Here is a 21,025-nt window from a genome sequence, read left to right as displayed (position 1 = left end):
AAAAGAGTCTTTAGTTGTATGTGCTCTCATTATTGCATTATTGTCCTTTTGACGATTAAATGAAATCTGTCTCGTCTTTACCTTAACAGGAATAAGTAAACACCTGGGGAGGATTCCAGAAATAAGTGGTGGGGGAAAAGGAGAGCTCACTGCAACAAGAGCAGCTATGTGAAATTAAGTTTGAGTTGGGTATAGCAGCTAAGGGATGTTTGTGCCTCTCTGCATAGTAAGATCCAGTATCCCTCTCCATCATCCTGTGAAGGCTACGCTCTTTTTTTTTCCAGTCGTGTTCATTTAATAGCTAATAATCTAATTGATTTGATTGTGGGAAGGAGCAGATAGAGGAAGGGCAAACTCAAAAAATGCTAGTCTATCTTATGTGCAGATTTAACACTGAAAGGCTCCTCTTTAAACTAATGGTTCTTGGAGACCTAGGAGTGACAAGGCCTGCTGCTGTGATTTGTAGAGGTGAGAGAAGTAGATCTTTGTATAATGCAGGTGATCTTTATGATACTGAGTTTTAGCCCAAATTGTTTCATATACATCTAGAAGCATTTTCAGGCCTTTCAGAGGGCCTGAAGGCTGAAAACTGTAGCCTGAAGAAAAAAAAAAGAAAAAAAAAAAACCTAGTAACCGTGCTTTAAAACTAACCTAAAAGGCAGGATGTGGATTATTTCAGGATGTTCTCTGTTATCACTGAAGCTTTTTGAGGCAATTAGGGCCATACACAGTGCCACAGAGAAGTCTAAAGGTGAGAAAGGCATATTTGTTTATATGGGCAAGCTTTTAAAAGACTGTTTAAAATCCAATACCATTTTAAATCTGTTTAAACAGTATTTACTCTGTGGTTAGATGCTCTATTAACAAGTGAAAGAAAAGCAGTGTCTGTTGACTCAGTATTTCTGTAAGGCAAATATTAGTTCAGAAATTTAAAATTACTTCCCTCAAACTCTTAAGCTCATGCCGAGTGGACTCCTGCTCATTAAAATTCCAGAGCATATTTGCTTATCTACTCTGTGTAAGTACCTCTCACTGTGATGTCCAAGCACTTGCAAATACTTGGTCCAACATGCTTCTGAGAACCACAAGTTTCATGTGGAGTGTTTCTTTCATCTTTATTGATGCAACACAGTGTTGCGTACTCTGCTAACCCCATGAAGTGGGAGCAAGATGTTGACCTTCCAAGATTGATTTCTTTGTAGAACTGAGTGCTTTGTTTAATTTTCTTTATGTAAGTTCTCAGAAAAGAGGTTCCAACTTAAGCTTCAATGTTCCAAAAGCCTAAAACAGTGCAAAAAATAAGAGATCTTATTTTTCTGTTTCAGACATAAATTATTAAAGGTTATTAGTTGATTTTCAGTAAAGAATCATACTTTCTCTGACATATTTAGGCTTAAGTTAAGATCAGATTTTAAAAAATTTAGTTCAAAATTGTCAAGAAGTCCCTGACCACAAGGACATTTTTGTTGAGCTTCACAGTACTTGATGAGTCTTTCATTCAGAATTAAATGGAATTTCCACTAATGTCACTGAAAAACATTCCTTGCATTAAAAAGTCTTGAACTGAAACCTTATCTGTCACATAAGTAGTCTTATAGGAAACACATCATCTATTTGACATGGTTGTGGACTTGTTATGCTGGCACTGATGTTAGGATTAGAGACTCATTGTTGCTGGGTTAATTTTTATTTATATTCCTAGTTAGAATTGTATGTATAAATCGGTATTTTCATGAACGTTTAATGAATTTTTCTTTTCAAGTAGTAGGTATTCATCCACATGACAATCAAATGCAGTCAGTTTTGTCTCATATGTGAAACATCTGTAGAAAGAAAACCAAAACCAGATGAGTAGTTCAGTGCTCGACAAATTATGCAAGATGTAGAGTTGTACTGCATATGCTCAGAGTGCATTTTGTTAGGATTAGACACATATCTGGATCCAAGTTTTACCTGAAGTATAAGTTGCTTACCATTTTAAGCCCTTGTATTTTTGAAGTTTCCCATTCTGCTCATCATATCCTGTAGTCCTGTGTGAATGTGTATGAGAGATATCATGTCTTTAAGGTGAGGGATGATTACTTCCAGTACATGAAAAGAAAACATACTCCTACTTACTTTACTATGCTGACTATTTGCCTTCACATTTGCTGTTACATTTGACTAATACTTAGGCCAGCTCTTCACCACGATCTGGGCCTATAAATTCTAGATCAGGCTGCAGCCAAGGGTGGGATTGGGTCATGCCTCAGAATAACACGAGCACTTGCAGGCTAGCAAGAACAGCAATTTACCAAGGGAGAGACATCAGTGCAGGATGTTCAGAACAACTCTGGAATTCAGGCAGTTTTTTACTGCAGAGGTATAAATGCCATGAGGTTCCTCTTGTCATATGTACAAAGGAAACTTGTTCAGAATAAAAGGAATTAAAAGAGTAAAGGTCAGAGAGAATTTCTTCTTAATATTACTGATTCATATATTTTAATAAAGGAACATATTCTATTTGCTGGAACAACCTAAAGATTTATCTATAAAATGGAGCAAGAAGGGAAGAAAATCTAGAAAAAATGAAGACCCTTATTGAATAAAACTGTGTATTATGGGATAGTTTTAAAACTGTCAGGTTTTGCATGCAAACTAATTTTTCAGCCTCACATAAATGAGTAGAAAGGCTTCATTTTCAGATGTATGTGGTCATTGCAAGCAATCTGTGCAATATGGTTTATATGCATGCCTCTGACTGCACTGTACAGCTGCAAGCACTTGGAGGCGTTATCATATGCATGTCTGTTGACTTAAATTTTTAAATTTTTGGATGTTGTTTTTATGGCTTGTCAGATGATTAAAAAAAAGAGCATTGTGTTTACCCTGTTCAAAAGCATTTGAAAGAATTTTGCAGATAGAAATACAGCCATTGCCCTCAAATGGTAAACCTCTTTCAGGACATAAGCAAGTTAGAAATCAAATTATCAACACATCTGTATATGCCACTACACAATAAGATGCAGAGGCTCAGAATATTTCTGTCACAGACAGTGAACTAGAGCCTCTGGCTTTTTTGCACAGATCTCTGCACTACTTATAAGTAGTGCATAACCTTCTGATGTATTACAGTTATTCTTATAAGCACACTTGCATACATGAGTAGTAAATGTATTTTGTAGTAAATGAGGTATTTTATTCATTTGTTGGTCTAGATAGCAATGGGTAACTCATGTTTAGCTTTACATAAAAAGAACCGGTAATAATTTATAAGACTGCTATAGATTATTTATAAATATGCTCACGTTATAAAATATTAATAGTTTTCCAAGAAATGGGAAAATAATGCCAAGCTTGTGCAAAACAGATTTTTTAAAATCTCTTTTCACACTACACAGTCATTATGCAGAATATTTTCTTGCTTCCAATTTCAAATTCATTCATTTCTTCCAGTTTATTGTTTTAACTCACAAATTCATGCAGCACCGCTGTGTCAAGAGAAAAATAGGATTATTTTTCTGAATAATAACATTAGTGGTTAGATATTGCCAGTGGTGCACATCAGAATGAATATTCTGATATATACATACCTGCATGGAATCACAATTGCCAGAAAGGATCTCAATTACTCTGTTGCTGGTAATAATGGCAATAACACACTAATAAACCTTTAGGTTGATTGTATAAATCTTTTGTGTGATATTGCAGTTTAATTTACAATATTACTCCAACCATATACATAATGACTCTGTGAAACACCAATTTAATCTACTCTGCAAAAATCTATACTTGTAATTCACTAAATAAAAGTTATTGTTTTAGAAATTAGGATAGGAATGAGCCTCCAAGAACTGACCTTAACTCTTCCTTACTATTTCTTCTTTTTGGATGAATCAGTGTATGAAATGGAAATAAAAATGCTGTTCTCTCTGTTTTCTTTTTGTTAGGTCATGAGAGACTGTCTTTCTTTTTGTATTTATAGCAGGGAGAATAGGAATTTGAAGTATGACATGGAGATCTTATTAAATGAGAAATAGTAATATGCAACTTTGTGAGAGGTGCTTTGCATCTGCTCTTGAATACAGGTTGGATGTTTCCTTTGAAAGTTTGAGAAAAATGTTCTTACTGGCTCTTGAACTATTTTCAATAGCATAAAATAAAAAAAATATGTGACTATCCTTGAGTAGACAGACCTTTGGTTTTCATCAATTTTTACTGTCTTGAAATGAGTGCAGTTAACCCAGTAATAAACCTTGTAGTGTTTATACAATACTCAGCATTCTCACGTCTGAATGTACATGCTACTAGGCAACAAAGCTCTTTCTCCTTCCAAAAGACAAAGGCAAATGATTTGCTACAACCTAAATTCATGCAAAAAATGCCACAAAAAAGAAAACCAAACTGAGCTAACTTAATAGCAATCGTCCATGTAACCACAATTTTCTAGACATTTAAAAGATTATGAGCTTTTCTCTGCAAAGTTAAATGGTATCTTGTTTACTGCTTTCTCTGAAACAGAAAAACATCTAGATCTTTGAAAATGATTTGCCTTTTTATTTGTTTGGGAAACACCACCTGTGGTCAAGGCTTTGCAAATAGCTATAATGCATATTGTTCTTTCCTAAGAACGATAATCTGGAATTTTAGAATAAACAGTGTTTCAGTGGAGAATATTACTGCTGTGATCTTTCACAGATTGCTAGAACTATGGAATCACAGAATCACAGACTTGTTGAGATTGGAAGGGACCTCTGGAGATCATCAGATCCAACCTCCTGCTTAAGCAGGGGCACTTAAAGCAGGTTGTCCAGCACCATATATAGACATACTTGCCTACCCAACTATTGGCAGGTTGAAGGACTCTATTTTTCAATGAAATATCAAAATACTGTGTCATATAGTTATACTCAGGAAAAGTTAGTCTACAAGAAAAGATAGTCTTTGTATTCTCAAGAAAAGCTAGTAGAAAGCTCTCAGCTAGTTCTACTGCCTGAGTCCTTTGGGATATCTCTGTCTCATCAGGAAGTGGCAAGCATAAGAGTTTGTTAGTCACCTAAACATCAGTCAAATTGTCTTTCTCTAAGTCCTTAAGACTTTCATGGCAAATTCTCTCTTGCAACTTTTGCAGAAGAGGCTCACCTAATTATAATACAGTTTGAAAATAAGTATGTTTCTCCTCTAGTTAAGTACTAACTCAACTCTCAGTAGCACTGTCCAGCATGTGATCTGCAGCTCAGAGAATGTGCTTCACAAGTGGAAGAGATTTAGAAGACTGTGAGACCAGCTAGGATTAGAAAATAAGTGTTCCATTGGCTTGCAACAAGTATTTTCATTTTGTCAAAATGAGGGTTACATGGCTATCCAGCTGCAACCTTCAGATGCATCCAGTAAGGAAATACCATGGTAGAGGTGTTTTCAAAACTGCTACAGAAAGAACCAATGATTGGAAATCAATATTATGCAAAATCTAGATTACAAGTAAACTGCTATGTTACAATTCAAGTATATTAGGAAGAATTGTGGTAACTTCTCTGTGTTTTCAAACCAAGATTTGATTCTGTAAAATATGTGTGGTCTATTTCAACCATGAATATGGCATTTGAAAGATAATTCTGTGAAATCTTCTTTATGTAATGAAACAGACCAGATGACTACAGTGATCCCTTCTGACCTTAAAAGCTATGATTTTCTGAATGGCGTTTTCTCTAATATGACACTATACAGTCACTGTCCAGTAATTTCAGTTTGATTTTTTTTTCCTGTCTTCCGTTGTTTTTGTTTGCTTTGCTGGCTTTGCTTCTTTTTGTTTTGTTTTGTTTTGTTGTTTTTGTTTCTTTCTTTCTCTTACTCCAGGAATTGGTCAAGGAGTTCCAGTGGTGGCCCTCATTGTGGAAGGAGGTCCCAATGTTATCTCTATCGTTCTGGAGTACCTGCGAGACACTCCTCCTGTTCCTGTTGTGATATGTGATGGCAGTGGCCGGGCATCTGACATACTTGCCTTTGGTCACAAATACTCTGAAGAAGGAGGGTAAGTCATTCGCTAGTTCAGATAGTTATGTGCCATGAGATGTACCATATGGACAAGTGCAACATGTTATCTTGAAGTTGCAGGTCAAGAGATTCACAGAACATGCATAGTTTCATTTTATTCAAAACTGGCTTCCAGAAGTTCTGTAACAGTGTACTACAATCCTCACATTTAATTCGGTCCTACATAAATCAGCATGTAAATACCAAATGTTCATATAATCTAGTTTGTGTTTGCGCTGCCCTTTGGGCATAATTCTACACATCTGCCTGTACTCACACAACTGCTTGTACACTGGATTCACACGGTTCCACTTTTCATTGCAGACTCGAAGTGCAGCAAGGATAGTATTTAACACTTATTATAGACAATTCAAGTGTGTTTTTGCTGAAGGAAGCTTAAAGTATATTTCATACTTTCTAACATGCATGTTATGCCTGAATTTTGTTTTGTTTTGTTTTGTGGGTTTTTTGATTTATTTTTGTTCTCCCCTGCCCCGTAATTACATATGCAGTCACAGAATCTCAGAGTTGTTGGGCTGAAAGTGACCTCTAGAGGTCATCTGGTCCAATCCCCTGGTCAGGCAGTTGTCCATGACCATGTCCAGACAGCTCTGGAGCATCTCTGAAGAAGAAGGTTCCACAGTTCTCTGGGTAACATGTGTCAGTGGTCCATCACCCTCACAATATTTCCAGATATTTAGAGGAAACCTTCTATGTCTCAGTTTGTTCCCACTGCATCTTGTACAGTCATAGAGTCCCACTGAAAAGAGTCTGGTTCCATCTTCTCTGCACCTTCTCTTTGTGGTTCAGATCATCTTGAGCCTTCACTTCTCTAGGCTTAACAGTGCCAACTTTTAAAGCTTATGCTCAGAGTAGAGATGCTCCAGTCCCCTCATCAGTTTCTTGCATCTTCACTGGACACCCTCAAGTATGCCTGTGTCTCTCTTGTTCTAGACAGCTGTGATCTGGACCCACCATTCCAGGATTAGTCTCACTAGTTCTGAGTGATAGGAACCCCTTTACCTTGACCTGTTAGCAGGAGTCCTCCTAATGCAGCGCAGAACAGTGTTCATGTTTTCTGCAAAGACACATTTCTGGCTCATGGTCAGTTCGGTGACCACCAGAACCCCCAGAACCTTTTCTGCTAGGCTCCTTTTCATCTGGGAGGCCTCCAGCATGTACAGGTATCTGGGGCTGTTTCTCCTCAGCTGCAGTACTTTTTGCTGCATGAAAACTTCTTCCCTGGGAGGGGCAGCTGCTTTCAAGACCTTGGTCTTGAAAGACCTGCTTGGGTCTTCAAAGGGGAAACCGAATTTGTCACTACGATACTGGAGACTGTTTGTTCTGGTACACATTCACCTGGGCAGTTTTCTTTACAACCTACTGGACACACTGCTGTGTCTACTGGCAGTACTCTGGGAGCTATGTTCTTGCCCTAGGTCCCTTATAGACCCCTTGGCACTGGCCAAAAGGGTGCTTGACACTCCACATACAGTAGCAGGGGGTAGCTGAAACAAAATTTTCAGGCACCGTGGGTCAGCAGTAGCCCATTTCAGTGGTTATAATCTACAACTTCCTCAGCCCCACACCCTTGTAGACTCCCTTAAGGCGTCTTTACTTGGAGCAACAGATACCCTCAGAAGGTTTCTCTGATGAACCTGACCTTGTCCCCAGAAGTTTCCAAAGCAGAACCCAGAGATTACTGCTCACAGTAAGAAAAAGAAAACAAGACAAGATTTAATAATTTTAGGACAAAACATAAAAGTGGCACCAAATCCCCCTCGGATTCTAATTACTAGAAGCTATTTCATGCTTCTTCTCTAATTAGCTGCATTAATCTGATTAAGATTCAGTGAGAAGGGGATCTTTTTTTTTTTAGTGTTAGATATGTATTAGTAAAGATATGTATTCACACCCACCATAGTTATGTGAATAATGAAACATAAATACATAAACAGTAAGATCTAGACCAAACAATATTGCATTGCTTGAAAACTAATGTGATTATGAACTTCTTCAACCTAAAGCTACCAATGAAAGTGAAATATTAATACTGAAAAGTTTTGTATTCAGGTTCATGCATTGGAAGCAGATTACTTTTCATCTGAATCTGTGAGAAATTATTTCTCTGTTTTCCGTGGTCTTTCTACTAATATATTTAATGTAACCTTACTCAAACACCTGTTATCTCCTTGCGTAATGTGAACCAATGCAGTTTCTATATACCGTGTCTGTATTCTAATGTCATCATGAAAAAATAATACAGCTATAACAGAATGAATGCAACTTATTTCATCATCACAAACTCTGACATATAAGAAAAACAAGTGAAAACAAATACTGGCTGCTAGAAGTAGAGCAAGCAAACCATTTATTACCTGAGACACTCAAGTCCTGCTTCATTAAAGATGTTATTCTCACTTACCATAGGTGTTGTTTCTGTTGTGGTTCTGTTTCAGGTGATTCCTGCAATAGAGCCGTTTTGTTTTTGTTCACTCTGCACTTAACATAATGCACAAGCTAGAAAATCTCTAAAGCAATTTCTGTGTGCTTGCCCCACTTCCAAAAACATCACTCTTAAGTGCAATTATATTCTCAAGAATACCAAAAGCAAAACATCAATAATATGTATATTCATAAAACTTTTCTACCCAAATAAATTGCAGTTCACATGCAAACTGAATATGTCTCCCCACTCACTCCTCTCTGCTTATATTAACCTAGATTTGAAAAGTGATTAGAAATGTGAGGAGAATACAGAATAATTGGGACATTCACTGACTGTAGCTACTACCTTTTTTCTTTCAGATAGAATCTAAGTAGGTTACACAGAACTGTGTCTAATACACGCAAAATGAATGTAGCACATCCAATTTGTGTCCAGAATTTAATTCTGAAGTCCTCTTTGCAATCAGAAGTCTTTTTTAATTCCAGCTTCTGGCTGCAAATTAGTCTTCTTCAAGACCCAGCATATCTTCTCACTGCTGTGCACTAGATGTCTGATCTAAAGTATTCAAAACCCACATCATTCATGGTAGCAGCAGACTCAGCCCTTGGGTGCTGTTATTATCACAGTTTTTTTCACTACCTTAAAATTTTATTCACTGCAGACAAGAAATGGAATCATTCTCTGCATATACAGTATGTATGCATGTATATGTGTATTAAGCATGTCTGTACATTTGTAAGTTCATTTGCAAACTTGTTTCAAGGCATCACTGCATCTGGAGGTGAAGAAGGATGAAATATAGCTCTTTGCTTGAGTTTCCATCAATGCAGCACCAATCCATCCTTTCAGAAAGATCCTTAAGTGTTGGGCAATTGCTCATCTGCCCAGAAGGCCCTTTCTATTGGGTCGCACAGAGTTCTGGTGTGTCTGCCTTCCCTCTTCATTGTTTATCCTTTCTAATTGATTTTACTTAGCAGAAGCAGAAACAATTTTTGATATGAGTAATGGTCCAGTATCCCTTTGTCAATTGTCAAGGATGTCAATGCACATCCTTGAGCAGACAAGAAAGAGAAAGCTGGGTCTACATTGTTTTTAAGTCTGATAATAGGCTTTCTTCCTGAAGAGGTGTACATACCACAAGCCTAAGACTGACGTTGGGTGCCTATTGTAGCTACAAGCAAGACTTCTTTGAGTTTCAGTGAAATAAGGTTGCCAGAACAGCACAGATTGCTGTGCCTGCCTTGACGTGCAGGAGGTGCTCCTGTGACTTCATGATGTGCTAAGATGATAGCACATTCATGGTAGCAGCAGACTCAGCCCTAAGTGATACACAACTTTATGTAAATGTGTCTCACATCTCTCAAAAAAAGTCCATCAAAATATCAAGGGGAAGCCAAGGCAGATAGAAAGTTTCCACTGAACTGAGATTTGAGCATTATAGATATTAGTCGTACAGTATTAGTGCAAAATGTTTTTTAAGTTTACCTTAACTATAATACCAACATTTGCATATTACCTTGGTCTGAAAAGCATTGAACAGAGTGTTTAAGAGCTATATTTTTTCAGAGCATTTTATCACTACAAGCAAATAAACCTAGTGAGTTCCCAGTACCTTTTACATCTTAATTACAAATTATATACAGTAGAAAACCTAAAGGAAGGCTCAATTGCAGGCTTCCCTCTGATATGACTTGGAAGAATTTTTTGGCTACTTCTTGGTGTTTTCACTGATTTAAAGGTCAAGTTCTACAGTCCCTGAAAAACTCGATTTCTTAAATTTTGGAACACTGAAAATGTGTTGAAGTTCTCTGAAGGTCAGGAAAATAGGAACAATTATAAGCATGAAAATTTGCCTCCTCAAAAGCCCCCACAGTATATAAGACAGTGTCCTAGTAGTTAATAACTGTCCTTCACATAACGCCAAAGTATTTTTGAATGCACAATGAAGCATGCCTTCTCATTTAACTTTTTTTTTTTCACTAACTGGAAGTAAAACAGTGGCAGTATTTATAGAATCATTCAGTAGTTAGTAGTAGTTTTTAATCTTCAAGGATTTTTTAAATTAAATGCTGAATTTAAAAGGAGAAAAATGAAACACTAGGTTAAAACTATATCACTTCTTAGGCAAATATTTCCTTACAGAATAGGAATTACTTGCAGTATTCGAATGTAGTCTCCCAGCTGAGTTTACAGCATATTAACTACTCATCAGTTCTGCTCTTGCAAGTATGAAACCCTTAAGGAATTCAGTTCAGTGCCACAAAAATGTACTTCTTGCCAAATGTTCATAGGGAAACAGATAAAAGATTCTCTCTATTTTGAATGAACAGCCTCACAAGAGAATCATTAAATCTTGTGTTTGGATTGATCTGTCTCACTGTGGCATAGCTTTTAGGCTTCATAACTGAAGTATGTGACATAAATGCCTTTCTTTCTAGTGGAGAGTAGAGAAAATGTTGGGATATTTTAAGCATAAAGGATCATAATGGAAGAACAGTGTGACTCTTCTGTGTCCCTCATGATGTTTACTGTCGCATCTGAGTTATTTTGTAAAAAATTTTTCACATTGCACACTTTCGTGTCATTGATGTTCTCTTGTATTAAAGCTCCTTACAGATCAAAACTGGATAGAAGCAGATCATTTCTCTCCTGAAACACAACCATCTCTCAGATGAAAGGGCAACCATTCAATAAACACAATCAGTGAAAAATGGTGTAGAAGAACTACCACCAATGGAGAGCTGCAAGTAACACTGATTCCTTATGAAAACACCCAGATATTGTCCCCATTTGAATAGAATGAAGGAATAATTATATTTATCTTCTGTCTCTTCTCATTGCAATGCTATACAAAATATGTGGATTTAGAAGGTATAAGAAATTTAGTCTGTCCCATGGAGTCCATGCACTACTGCATCTTATTTGCAATTCCAATGAAAAAAAAATCAGCAGAGACCCTGGTCATGTTTCTAACATATGGTGTGATTGTCTGCAGTGCTAGCCATAATTAAAACAGAAAATCTCTTTGACTTTCCATAGAGGACAGCAGGGAGCAGTTTTCACATCACATTGATATTTTATGTATATATTTTCCTTATCTTTAACAAAAGGAATAATAAAAAAAGGAAGAACTCACAAAAATGGAAAGCTAGAAACAGATGGTGTGAAGTTCAGTGAAAAGGAAGTGTATCAATTAGAGGATTTCAAAGCACTGTGATTACAAAAAGTTTAAAAATCTATAATGAACTTATATTTGAAATTGGGTGATAGAAATTATGCTAGTATGTTGTACAACTTCAGTACTAAAAAGCTCTGGAGTGAAAAGACTAAATAATTTAGGGAGCTGGCTATGGACCAGATCTTTCAAATCTCCTCCAGCGTTCGCTACAAAATCACGTTCCACAAGGCTGAAAGACTGTGATGTTACTGAGGACAGTGTTTATTATCTCCTCATATGTTAGACATGACTTCAAAAAAATTTCTTTACGAGGTGTGAGAATGCCAAAATGCTGTCATCTCTCTCTTCTGGATCAGCCAAAAGAAGGAAGTTCTGCTTTGCTGTTTAATATTCCAGCATATCTTGAACAGAACTAGAATGTCACTTCATTTACTTTGTCACTTCAACATTTTTAATTGTATTCTCTCTGGATCCAAGACATATTTCTCCTTTTTTTCCTGTGATAAGATCATAAAGATCAGGTTTGATAATCTATTAAATCAAAACTAATATTGATTAGGTATTCCTTAGGAAAATTTTTTAAAAGATCACTCATAGCCACCCTTATAAGCAAATTCTTTTTCTAAAATTAAATGTAGGTAGATATGCTTCTTGCCAGATTTTTGAATGTATGTTCCATCAAAACATAAGTTATATAAGCAATCCTGCTTCTCTGGAAGAAACACACGAGTATCTGTTTCCTGAAAATTATCTTAGGTACTTAAGGAATGAAAAACAGGCTTTACCTCTGTGGGGAGTGAAGTAAGAGAAAAAGTCAAATTGTCTGTAAGGTGTTTTGAGAAGACAAGAATAGCTTACATGGGGCATTACTGCCTTGGCAAATAATGTGAAGTTTGGGGAATTACACCATCAAGATGCTCCTAGCAGGACATTATCAATATGTTGCAATATATTTTCTATACTGAAGCCTACCAGAAAGATTATAAAAATGTTATCTTCTTCTGACACTACCTGTACTTAAATTTGAAGCTTTTGTTAAGGTGAGAGTGTGCTAACGTTGCAGGAAGCCATAATTGTAGAGTTTCAGTCTGATAGACTGGGGAATGTTAGGCATCAAGACTTCATAATCTATGACAGAGGCTACTAAATACTGTTTCCCAAGTCAGTGTTTGAGAATCTCCTGTATCCCAGATTAGAGTCCTTGTCACAAGCCATCTCTTCTCCCCTGAGCGTATTCTTAGAAATGTGTGATTTCCAGAAGTGTTTAATAATATTGTATGCATACCAAACAGAAATTTCTTTACTCTGTGGCTAAGTCAGCACATCACTGTAAGTCTCCGTTATTTTGTTCATAATGTTCTGTGAAATTATCTCTTTTACATGCATTGGATTTGGTGTACATATCCCATCTACATATATTTTATTAGCCTGACACAGAATCATAGAATCACAGAGTCACAGAATCACAGTAGGGGTTGAAGGGAACTTCTGGAGATCACCTTAGCCAACCCCCCCTGCAAAAACAGGTTCTCTACAGTAGATCACAAAGGAAAATGATCAAGTGTGTTTCAAAATACCTCCAGAGAATGAGAATCCAACGTGTCTGGGCAGCCTGTTCCAGTACTCTATCACCCTTGCAATAAACAAGTTCTTTTTCGCATCAAATGGAACTTTCTGTGCTCCTGTTTGTGCCCATTGATCCTTGTCCTATTGCTGGGCACCACTGAACAAAGCCTGGCCCCATCCTCTTGACTCCTGCCCTTTAGAAGTTTATAAGCATTGATAAGATTCACTCTCAGCCTTTTCTTCTCCGGGCTGAATGGTCGCAGGTCTTTCAACCTTTCCTCATAAGGGAGATGTTCCAGGCCCCAATCATCTTCATAGCCCTATGCTGGATAGTGTACAGTAGATCTCTGTCTTTCTTGAACTAAGAAGCCCAAAACTGAACACAGTACTGTAGATGTGGTCTCAACAGGGCAAAGGGGGAGGATCACCTCCCTCAACTTGCTGGTGATCCGAGTTAATGCACTGTAAGATACCACTGGCCCTCTGGGCTGTAAGGACACACTGCTGACTCATGGCCAACATGTTGTCCACCAGGACCCCCTAAATGCTTCTCTGCACAGCTACTTTCCAGTAGGTCACTTCAACACCTAACAAGTACAAATATATGCAGTTCTTACTCCTGAGGTGTAGAACTCTACACCTACCGAACCTAGTAATATTCCTTTGCACCCAACTCTCCAGCCTAGCCAGGTCAAAAAAACGCAAAAAGAGCAAGTACAACAAGACAACTGGAATATTTTATTTGAGACCTTAAGGAATGAAAGAAATATAGACGCAGTATGATCAATTTCAGTTTACACAAACCTCAGATTAGCTACATGTGCTTTTTTCAGGATACTTACTTCAAGATCTCTGTCTAGAACTTGCTCTAGAACTGAGGACCACTGAAGTTGGGAAGATTTGAATGACATCAGCAAGTTTCTGAGCAGTGGTACTGTGAAAGATGTGTTCAACTGAAGTTAGGGAGCCATTATTAATACCTTTTTTTAAACTCAAAAATAAACTTTAATCACAGCTTTCACATGAAGTTTGCCTTATGTGCCATCTAAACTTACACTGTGGTGGTATCTGCTAGCTTTAATTCAGGAAAGAAAAATAATGACTGCTTAGGAAATTAAGTCCTGAGGACCTAATTAATCTTTCACTCAATGCTTATGAAAGTAAATTTGTCTTGCTTTAGATTGAGAGAAAGCTAATTTATGAAAAAAAATTCAGGTCTGGATTCTACACATTTTTTAAAAGAAAATTAAATTTCCATGAGAAAATGATGTGAGTTTCATCCCAGCATCTTTAGAAATGCTCTGTAAAATTCTTTCATGCCGCAAGACTCTGATTTCAGATATTTCCAAGTGCGTGGTTTTTTCATACACTTCATATCATTTCAGTCTCTTCACTTCATATTTTCAGGTAATTTGTTCTTCTGATTACTCTTTTTTTTTCTTCTTCTTTAGCTTGATGGTAGGATAATTGAACAGTACTGAGCCATTTCTACATTTAATGTTAGCTCATATTTGCACCATTTTGTTAAGATCAGCAATCTTGACTAAAGTGAGTTTTAGTTGCTTTTTTTTTCGAAAAACCCTTAAAAAAACAGAAGGACTTCAGAATTTTCATACATGTGATCTACTAATCTGCAACATACATTAGACTGAAGATACCTAACTTAACTATAAGGAATGATCTTCAGAGTGTCAGCCTTTCCAAGTTGATTCTCTTTAACATGAAGAGAATCGACATCTCTGCCTGTGATCTGACATCTTATTTTGTGTTCCTATATGCTTGTAACATCCCTTATGGCATAACGAAGATCAGGTTATTTTCCTTATGTCCCCAGATATAAAATTCCCTGCTACAGGCTCGCACTTCTACCCACCAAAACTGTTGTTGTATCTACTTAAATTATCGTATGTTCTCTTTTTGTAAGGGAAGTAGGTCACACTGCAGGGGGAAGGAATGCTCACACTGAGCTGTAAATGCATTATTACTGTCTCTCCACTATCACAGGGATAACACATTTATGGCCATATTGCTCCTCAATGAAAAGTGGAAGTATTTGTATAGACTCTTCTTCATTCAAGAGGAGTCTGTAATAGAGCAAGAGACAGTGGGAAGAACCAGGTGTAGACAGAACAATAATCCACAGTATCGTCTAAAAAGCCATGTTAATTCATTTTAATTCATACGAATTAATATATATCTTGCCTGCTTCTTTTTGGAGTGGAAGTCCTCCTCAGCAGATACACTTAGTGTCAAATTCAGAGAGTGAAGAACAAATGCACCATCTGCCAGGGTCCCTGTATTCTCTTGTGCGATGTTATACTTCTTACTTCTTCCCTCTTCCCACTTCCTTTCCCATTTCAATTCCTGTTCATTATCCCATCTAAGGACACATTTTCAGTAGACAGAAAAAATTAGATATTTAAATTGTATTTCAAATTCAACTATATAAAATATTTCCTGCATTCTCATTATCACTTCTTTGCTCCAGAAAGGTACAAGTGACCCATACTTGTGACAGCATGAATTAAAGATGAGTTTGGTTGTTCTCCCAAAGCAGTTGCTATGTCAGTACTTCTACATACTGTGATACGTCTAGTAGTTCTTTTCAGCTGCTGCAGAACTAAATCTTTGTTTAACTTCTATCATAAAATACGAGGCATGAAGATTTCCTGGTTTTCTTTCCACCAGATGATCAACATGGACTTATATTCTACAACATTCTAACTCTACTAATTAGAAACAGTAAATTTTCAAAATTGTGAAGTTTTTAGTTGAGAAAACTGCCATAGTATAGGAACTTTCGTATATGAAAGGATAATGTTCTAATTAGACCCCACTAATTTGTAAGAGAGTAAGTACTATAATAGTTCACCAAGAGTGAGTGGTGCTGAGGAATAGACTTTCCAATATTAAGGGCAGTGGTTCAAGTTCTAATATTCCAGATGATATTTTTTCTTTCTGCTGTTGGGCCTTTATTTTTGCAACTTTAGCACTGAGAAGGAACATAAAAGTGGTTGTTCTTTAAAATTCTGGAAGATCAGAATGCACAAAAACAAAATGACTTCTATGAGTGGATTCAGGAATAGAGTAGCTTTTTGTGTGTTTTTTTAGCTGGTCCTGTGTAGCATCAAAAATGTTGACAACAGTAATGCTCCCAGTTTCACAGAATAAACTGTGAGTTTATTTCTGCTAATTCACTGATGGGAAGAGGTCTACAGTTTGCCAAGAAGTGCTAGTCTCCCTCAAATCTAAACTGTCTGTGTGTTTTTCTTGTTTTTGTTAGGAAATCCCACAGAGCTGATCACTTGAATGACCTGTCATTCATTGTGTGGGAACTGAAAGAAAAACTTTGGAGATGAGAGACCCCTACATGGCCTATGTGTTTTTCTAGGGAATTGTTTTTCAGCAATTCCTATCCTTCAAACCCAAACAACGAAAACAACCTGTGATACTTTGTTATCTAACTCCTGTTTGTTTCACCCTTAACTGAAGTTTAAAATATTTCCTTATACCTGATTCAGTTGCTTTTTCCTTTTTTTTAATTTCAGACTTATTAATGAATCTTTGCGGGACCAGTTGCTAGTTACCATCCAGAAGACTTTCACATACACTCGAACCCAGGCACAGCACCTCTTCATTATCCTCATGGAGTGCATGAAGAAGAAGGAGCTGGTACGTTTACACATTACAAAGGGACAAAGATAGAGTTCAATGTATTGGTTTGACTGAGCTTTTCAGATGCCTGTTGAAGAATTGCTTCAATCTGTTGATGCCTAAAGGATAGTATTCTATATTACACTGATTTTTGTTTGCTTTAATCTACTTCCTGGTTGAAGTGATAAATCCAAATCTGCTCACTTTGTAAATTCCCTTACATTTACTTTGACGGGGCAAAATATGGCATATGACCAATAATAGTGTAGGAATATTTTTACTTCTCAGTCATCCTTAGACATACTGTGATTAAAATTTGACCCTTCTGAACTACAGAAAATGTAATAAAGCATGATTATTTATATATCATTGGGACCATATTCTAAGGGTACTGTAGAGTTACTGTAAAATATCTCTGGGGCTACTTTTCTATTACGGAGATGACAGTAAAAGATAACAGCTTGTATCCAAAGTTCTTATTCTGCAGAGGCAAGAGTGTCCATTTACACATATCTATACTTGCTTGCGGAAGATAAGATCTCTTAACAATTTCCAGGACCTCTGTGAAGGTACTGTTGTAGAAGCAAAAGCAAAACCACATTTTAAAGTTACTGGGATTGAATTCCAATACTTTTAGTAGTAAAACAAACTATCTGAAAAATCATCCTTCCTTTTATAATTTAATCCTTCTGAGATTTGTTTTCAGTTCTTATTGCAGCTTCCTGGAATTCCAGGCTGATGATAGCTTGCAACTTGTTCTGTAGGGTAACAAGAGGATGTGAGGATTTTTTACAGAAGTTTGGTATTCTGAAACCATTTGAGTTTTTTGTGCCTTCATCCTCAACATTGTCTTTTAGTTTCAGTTGAAATTGAATGGTTGGAATAAGGGGAGAAGGGAGAGTAAAAGGGAAGAAGAGAGGAAGACAGGAAGGAGAGAAAGTGAGCGAGATGAAATTATCTATAGGAGAAGAATGCAGTTCTGGACTGTTCCAGGCATCTAAACAAGAACATGTTAGACTTTGAACAACCTTTACTCCTATAAAGTTAAATATGAAATTTTAATCTGTTGCATTCAATAATTTTGTCCTGTGCAAGTTTGTGTCTTTGTTACAAGTTTATCTGTAGACATGTAACCTATCTCACTATGCATAAGGATAAGGATAATATAAGGATATTCTTTACCCATATGTCATTGAAGAGCTATCAGCCAGGGGGTGACTTGTCCCTAAGTGCTTTGAACTTTCATTTCTTAAAACAAACCCAGCCATATTTAAAAGAACACATGAAAACAATATTCCTCTCTGATATCTTGGTTTTACTCACAATGTTATTTTTAACAGCATTGTGCTAGAAGGATTTTACGTCTGAAATGTGATTGGTGGAGGTTGCTGTCTCTTGTGAGAGCTCGGGATCATGGCTATGAAACTGATCGTTTCCCTAAGTTCATGGGTTCTGTGTGCCAGACTGCTGGACTGGAGGCTACTGAACTCATAGGCATCATAGAAGGCCCTGTGAGAGCAACTGGTAATATTGTAGTATGCAGATAAAGTATTATAGTATGCAGCAAAACAGATAAGTGCAAACAGATACAGGCAGGAAAATGGTCTTACAGTAAAGTACATAAAGACAGATAAGTTGCAGATGTGGAGAGAAAATGTGAAAAGAGGAGAAAAAAAACATAATATAGTCTCTGAAAAGGGACACAAAGCTGTCTTGCAAACAAATTTTCCTACTCTACCTACTTAGATTGTACAGAAAGACAGCAATCTAATTTTTAATCTGACAGAAGTGTAGTAGCCAGAGGAAAAAATGTAATCATGAGAAAAACTGCATGCTTTATAGGAAATCAGACTTCTCAAGTTCTGACATTTTGGACTTCACTCTTAAAGAATTAATTGTATGCCCAGGGAGCATCATTATTAGATGTCTAGTATTTCATTTACTTACTGAAGAGTAAGTTTGTTTGATGAAAAAAATGTGAGTACACAAGATATATGATGCAAAGAGACCATAGAGGATGAGAGATCAATGTTGCCTGGATTTGCAAGACAGAAATTTCCACTAGTCTATTTAATTAGTACTTTTGATTAGATTGTAAGCTTAGCTGTCGGTGCTGTGTGCATCTGAGTTTGTATTCAGAAAAATATTTGGACAACGTGCTTAATAATATATACAGTATAAAAATCTATTTCAAGTAAAGTAGACTTGTATAACTGTAGGTTACAAAGACAGGAAAATGGCTTGCATGTAATTCTCTGTTGTTACTCTTAGAAATATTTACCCAGAGAAGTCCCTAAAATAGGAGCAGGAATGCTTACTTAACCTAGGGGGGCAGGAAACAGTGTTTTAAAGTCCAACTAACACTTTTTTTAAGAAGTACTATGAGCCTGCTGCTGCAGCTCATGAGAAGCTAAAACAACCCATTAGTCCAAAAGCACAATGAAATTGGATTCCGTATTTATTAAAATAAGAAGGAGGAGAGGAGAAAGAGACAGTCTTCAAGAGTGTGTTTTGTTCTCTTGTTTTGTTATGAAGTTACCCCTCGCAATACAAAGAGCAGATGAGTGTGCAACCTGAGGACTCTGCTGTGCCTCAGCAGTTGGGGAGGCAATCCCTCAAAGAATAGGATAGTAAAAAATTTGTTTCACCTGATAGGCTCTGTAAATATGTTGGGCTGTTGTTCTCTTTCGAGCTGTGCAAGTATCTGTCTTTCAATAAATAAATTAGCTTTACTATTTGCCCTTGAAAACAGTAATTCTGGTTTCTGAGTTACCTGACAAAGACATGGTGCTCCACTCTTTTAAGAGCATTGAATCATTCTGAAGCTTAGACTGGCATATTGCTCAAGTGCTGTGTTCCCAAGTCACGATGTGTATTTCTCAAAAGTCAGCATGTACTCTCCATTGAGCAGATTGGGTCCATCTGGAGAGCAGAGAGAATAGAAAGAGGAAAGCTTGTTTGGGCAGGCTTTGGGGAAAAAACACTTTGGCAAGCTGGAAAGGTACATGTTACTGAAAACAAACACACTTGTTGCATTTATACAGATTTTTCATAAGATTAATGCTTCCTAAATAGTGACAGTTAACAGACAAGTCCAGTCTTTATACCTTAGTAATGAAAAAACACCACATTAACTATGTGCTACATGCTGATTAAGTTTGATTTCTTATTGTTAACATGACAATTGCCTGCTAAACATATTTCCCTAAATATTTTAAGGTTCACTGTTTACATTAACTGAACTAACATTCTTGTCTATAGAAGCATTACAACAAGGGTTTGCAGAAGAAATGTATTGACAATGGACATAGGTTTGCATGCACTTGTGAATTCCTGGAGCTTGTTTATCCATTGAGCCCACAGGCGCAATTTGACATAGATTGCTCTGAAGGTAAAGCCTTCTATTTGTCTCCCTGGAAACTGCAACAGTTACTGAGAGCACAGTAACACTCTTTGGTATATAATAAATTCTCAGCTACAAAACACATTTTTTTCAAAATAGTCCCCACCATTTGCTCTGCATTTTCACCAGTGTTGTACAGCAGCCTGCATGTCACACTTGGAAAAACCTGTACCAGCAGAGGTACCCCTCTCTGATGTCAGCTGCCATCACTGCTGAAAAGCAGCACCTGTGATCTCACTGTGCTCACATCCACTGTTTTGTCTCCATTAGACATTCTGCAAGCACTGGTAAATGTCAATTGGTGCCATTTTTTCCGCATGGAGGAATTTAATTCCACACCTTTGCTTCACACACAATTCCATGTCAGAAACCATTCTGTCAGAGTCCCCCTCTGCTGCCACCTGTCACACAGCAATAACATGTAGTGGAATACTGATGGGAAGGTCCAGCCTCTACTGCTATACCACCAATGTCAACCTCTGACATGGTGGGCTAACATAATAAATAGGAGACATCACTTTCTGTGTAGATCTTGTAGTTTCTTGCTAAAAAAGAAACAAGAAAATCCCATCTCTGTTTCTAGTTATCAAGTAATGGGAATTTTTCCTCATTTCTTCTGTGCTCTGCTATTTTTATGCTTTGGTGCACTGTGATGAACATGACAGCTACTTTTACAGATGGAACCAAATTCTCCAAAGTCCAAAGATGCAGTTTATGAGCAACCTGTGTTGAAAGGCTAACATTCTTACCCTAGTATTATCTT

At 37.0% G+C, this 21,025-nt stretch overlaps 1 protein-coding gene across 1 annotated transcript in view; it reads left to right on the top strand.

Moving 5' to 3' along the window:
• Positions 1-21,025, top strand: part of TRPM3 (transient receptor potential cation channel subfamily M member 3) — a 236,995-nt gene that overhangs the window by 96,875 nt on the left and 119,095 nt on the right. The window contains exons 4-5 of the mRNA XM_010725728.3: positions 5,836-6,010; positions 16,754-16,877. Of these exons, the coding sequence (XP_010724030.3) occupies positions 5,836-6,010; positions 16,754-16,877 (299 nt within the window). The remainder of the gene's footprint in view (positions 1-5,835; positions 6,011-16,753; positions 16,878-21,025) is intronic.

The sequence above is a fragment of the Meleagris gallopavo genome, chromosome Z, assembly GCF_000146605.3.
Source record: "Meleagris gallopavo isolate NT-WF06-2002-E0010 breed Aviagen turkey brand Nicholas breeding stock chromosome Z, Turkey_5.1, whole genome shotgun sequence".
NCBI classification, from domain to species: Eukaryota; Metazoa; Chordata; class Aves; order Galliformes; family Phasianidae; genus Meleagris; species Meleagris gallopavo.
Note: the sequence above shows the minus strand (reverse complement) of the source record. Positions and strands in the feature narration are given on the sequence as shown.